This window comes from Pteropus alecto, unplaced genomic scaffold, assembly GCF_000325575.1.
Source record: "Pteropus alecto unplaced genomic scaffold, ASM32557v1 scaffold8, whole genome shotgun sequence".
NCBI classification, from domain to species: domain Eukaryota; kingdom Metazoa; phylum Chordata; class Mammalia; order Chiroptera; family Pteropodidae; genus Pteropus; species Pteropus alecto.
The window spans coordinates 24,936,327-24,940,287 of NW_006494609.1; the positions used below are offsets into that span (position 1 = coordinate 24,936,327).

The 3,961-nt window shown below is 64.8% G+C and overlaps 1 gene segment (V, D, J or C); it reads right to left on the minus strand.

Annotated features, from left to right (window-relative positions):
• Positions 1 to 1,643: 1,643 nt before the first annotated feature.
• Positions 1,644 to 3,114, minus strand: LOC102892983 (the record flags this gene model as incomplete). The annotated part of the segment is given in 3 exon segments: positions 1,644 to 2,088; positions 2,285 to 2,608; positions 2,812 to 3,114. Coding segments are annotated over 3 exon segments (1,022 nt in total), but the record flags the coding sequence as incomplete, so codon positions are not given.
• Positions 3,115 to 3,961: the final 847 nt, after the last annotated feature.

A 3,961-nucleotide genomic window follows, 5' to 3' on the forward strand; every position in this document is an offset into this window, starting at 1 on the left:
AGCTTAAGCCCAAGGCCGCAGGACCCTAGCCCTTGCCGTGGCCTCGGCCAGCTCTTCCCACGTCCTTGGCCAGCCCTCACCAAGCCCCTGCTCTGGGCTGGACTTGGCTTGGGCCCTGGGTGGGGCCAGAGAGGACCAGTCAAGCCCACCGTCAAGGTGCTGTGGGCTGAGACATAGGTCTGGGTCTGGGGTTCAGTGTGCCAGGGGCTGGACGGGAATGACCGGGGCCCTCTGTTGCCCTCCCTGGAGATGCAGCCGATGAGCCACAAGGAGAGTGAAGGAGGCCCAGGGGGAGGCTACTGGGCAGCCTGTCACCTTCGGGGTTCCTGGCACACGCCTCCCATGCCGTATGGGATTTGGACCTGCGAGTCATCTGCTGACACATCCATCATTCATCCATCCTTCTACCCACGCATTCTTCTGTCTGTCACACGTCCTATGGTCCATCCACCTGTCTTCCTGCTGTCCCCATGTCCTTAGGAAACTCCTCCCCTAGGGCAGGTTCTAGTCCCTGGTCCCTAGTGGCTGGAGCATCTTTTCTTGGGCAACACCTCCCCAGCTAGCACCTCTCTCTCCCTGGTGCCCTCTGGTGACTGGACCCTCGAGATAGGGCAGTGGCCAGGTGCACGGGGCACTCCCCGCTTGGCCCTGGGAGCAGAGGGGTGGCCAGGAGGCCAGGTTCCCTGGGGATGCCCAGAAGGTGTCTGAGACAAGAGCAGGGGCCCGCTGCCCCCTTGTGGGGCCCTGGTGCCAGGTGTCCCTGGGCGGTCATGGGACTGCCCTCTGCCAGGAGCCCCGTGCAGCAGCTGGGGGGGTGCACTGGTAGGGGCGGTCTTTCTGACACCCCTGCCGTCACCCTGTCCACAATTTGGGTTGTATTCAGGCTCCAGAATGACTGGGGTCTCGAGTCTGGGGACTTGGCCGCCGGGGAGGCATCTGTGGAATTGGTCCCTGATCCATGTCGAGCTGGGTGATGGGGGTGCCTGAGGCAGGAGGGGCCAGGGGAAACCCGCTGGGGCTCAGGCGGGGACTCCCCAGGCCGCCCCGGAGCTGGGTCTGGGCTGTGAGCTTCCTGCAGCTGCAGGGCCCAGATATGTGTGTGCTTGTGTGTGTGCGCGTGTGTGTGCGTGTGTCTGCACGTGCACGTGAGCAGGAGTGCTGGAGAACGTGTGTGCATGTCTACGTTTGCACGCAGAGCCGTGGGATGCAGGTGGGGAGGCCATGCCCAGGTGGGTGGCCCCTTTTCTCTGCAAGTCAGGGGGCCAGCCTGCAGTGGCGTGTGGGTGTGTGGGTGTGCGGGGCCCTAGCGTCTTGCCTTCCTTCCCTCGCTGGCCTGCACGAGGGCGCAGCCTGCTCCCTGGCCGCCCTGTTCCCCTCCCCCGCTCTGTCTCGCCTGCTGCCCCTCTGCGTGGTTCTCTGCGGCCAGCGGGATCTCCCTGTGGCGCCTTCTGCCCGCAGGGCTGGCCAGGGCTGTGCCTGCCTCGCGCGCCTCCCCAGCCTCAGGCGTCGCCACCCACTTGGCCCCAACCACTGTGCACACGTGCTCACTCAGGCTCACACACACACACAAGCACATGGGTGTGAAGGCACGTCGAGGTGCCAGGCCCAGAGGGTCAAGACAGGTGGTGGAGGGAAGCAGCGGCTTCGGCGAGCATGGAGTTTATTGGAGGGCGGGTGGGCAGGTGGAGGCAGCTCAGTAGCAGACGCCGTCCACCTCGGACAGGACCACGGACACGTTGACATGGGTGGGTTTACCGGCCAGGCGGTCGATGGTCTTCTGGGTGAAGGCCATGGGCAGGGCCTCGTGGCCCACCATGCAGGAATAGCTGTCCCCACTCTTCCATGACTCGGCCTCCACACGCAGCATGCTGGTCACGGCGAACGTGGCAGCACCTTGGCTGGCCTCTGGCAGGGGTCCCCAGACCAGGTACTTCTCCCGGGAAAGCTCCTGGTTCCCATGCAGCCACCGCAGCAGCACCTCCTCGGGGCTGAAGCCCCGCACCACGCACGTCAGCGTCACCAGCTCGTTGAGGGCCAGCTCCTCCGACGGCGGCGGCAGCAGGTGGACCTGGGGCCGGAGGGTGTTTCCTGGGGGCAGAGGGGCCAGGTCAGAGGTCTGGGTGGGGAGGGAAAAGCCCCTTTGCCCTCTGGGCTCCCTGTGCCTCGCTTTCCCCCTGGGCGCTGGGCAGGAGCGCCCAGGGCTGTGGAGCGGGAGGCCGGGTAGGAGAGTGCCTCTCGCACTGCGGAGCTCTGTGTGGGGCCTAGCGGCGGGGTCCGTGCCCACCTAGGGTTTTGGCGATGGTGGCCGTCAGTGGGCTTTTGGACCCAGGGTAGGTGACGGTGCATGAGAAGTTCTCTCCGCGGTTCCATGGCTCGGCGCAGCCTGGCAGGACGCTGGACACGCTGTAGCAGCCGGAGGCATCACGCTGCGGGGTGCCCTGGATGGCTTCCTTCTCTCCCGAGGACTCCCAGGTGAAGGTGGCCCCCTGGGCGTCATCCAGGCCGCTCAGCGTACACGTGAGGTTGGCATTGGAGCCCAGGAGCAGGTCCTCGATCGCGGGCCGGTGCAGTGACAACTTCGGCTGGCACCGTGAGGGTAGGATGCTTTCTGTTGGTACATATTCTTGAGCAGAGAGGCCACAGCCCATCACCGCCCCTGCGGCCACCACCCCTTCCCTCAAACTCCAGCCACGGCCCCTCCTGCCCGCCCTCTGGGTGCTTAACTGCAGCCCACTTTTGTCTGAGGGAAGCCCCAGTGAGGGACATGGTTCCACCATGGGCACGTGGTGGCCCCCTCCCCCCCCCTCTGACCTTGGCAGGGCACGTCCACAGACTTGGAGCTGGACAGGTGCTGGACTTGGCATTTCTTGTTCTCTTCAGCCGGGCACTGGGAGGCCGGCAGGGTCAGCTGGCTGGTCATGGAGTACAGGCCTCCGGAGGTTGTCTGCACGGCGGGGAAGTTCGTGACGGACGTGCCCTGCCCGGTGTGGCTCCAGGTCACACTCACAGGCTGCGATGGGAAGAAGCCGGAGACCAGGCAGCCGATGATCGCGTTCCCGGAGTCGTCGACGCTGCTGAGGCTCAGTGGGAAGAGCTTGGGGTCGGTCTGCGTTTCTGCAACACAGGACACGCAGTGAGGCCCTTGAGAACCCCGAGGACCGTGAGGACAAACGATGCTCACCTCTCGTCCACACTGGGCAACACGCGCAGCGAGGGTTAGTGACCACCCCAAGGTGGCACAGCCTGGACCTGGGTCAGGACTGAACACATGCCTGGAGCTCCAGCATGTGGGCTGGGTCTCAGTCCTTGGATGCCGGCCACTGCCACACAGGGCCCTCGTTCTGACTGATGGCTCCCCTGCTGACAGCTCAGCCTGTGGGCACTGCTGCAGCCTCGGCTCCCCTCTGTGCAGGGTCTGTGGGTCATGAGAGGCGGGACCAGAGGGGCTCCAGGTGAGGACAGAGGCCTGAACTTGAAGCTGAGCCTGCACCGGGAGCTGGCTTGGCTGTGCTGCAGGGTGCACGGGGAGGAGAGCCTTCTGTGTCCCCACAAACATCTGTGGTCAGGGTCCTGGTCCAACCCCACCGAGGCCCCCAACAAGCAGAGGTGCCTCCCCACAATCTATAAGGGTCTCAAGACCAGAGGCCAAGTCCAAATCAGCCTTTCTGAGACGTCCTGCCCAGACAGGCCAGGCACACAGGGTGTCACCACGAGTGATGGAAGGAGCGAGGTCACAGATGTACCGGAGGCTTTATCATCCTCATGTGTCCCCAAGAAACACAAGGGCAGCCTGGTCTATGAACAAGGCTCTGGGGATGATCTATACTGAGCCCACATCCTCCCATTTACCAAAGCGTCTAGCCCAGCTCCTCTCTGCTCTTCCCAGCCCAGCCCAGCCCAGCCCCGCCCAGCCCCGCCCCGCCCACCCCAGCCCAGCCCAGCCCCGCCCAGCCCAGCTCAC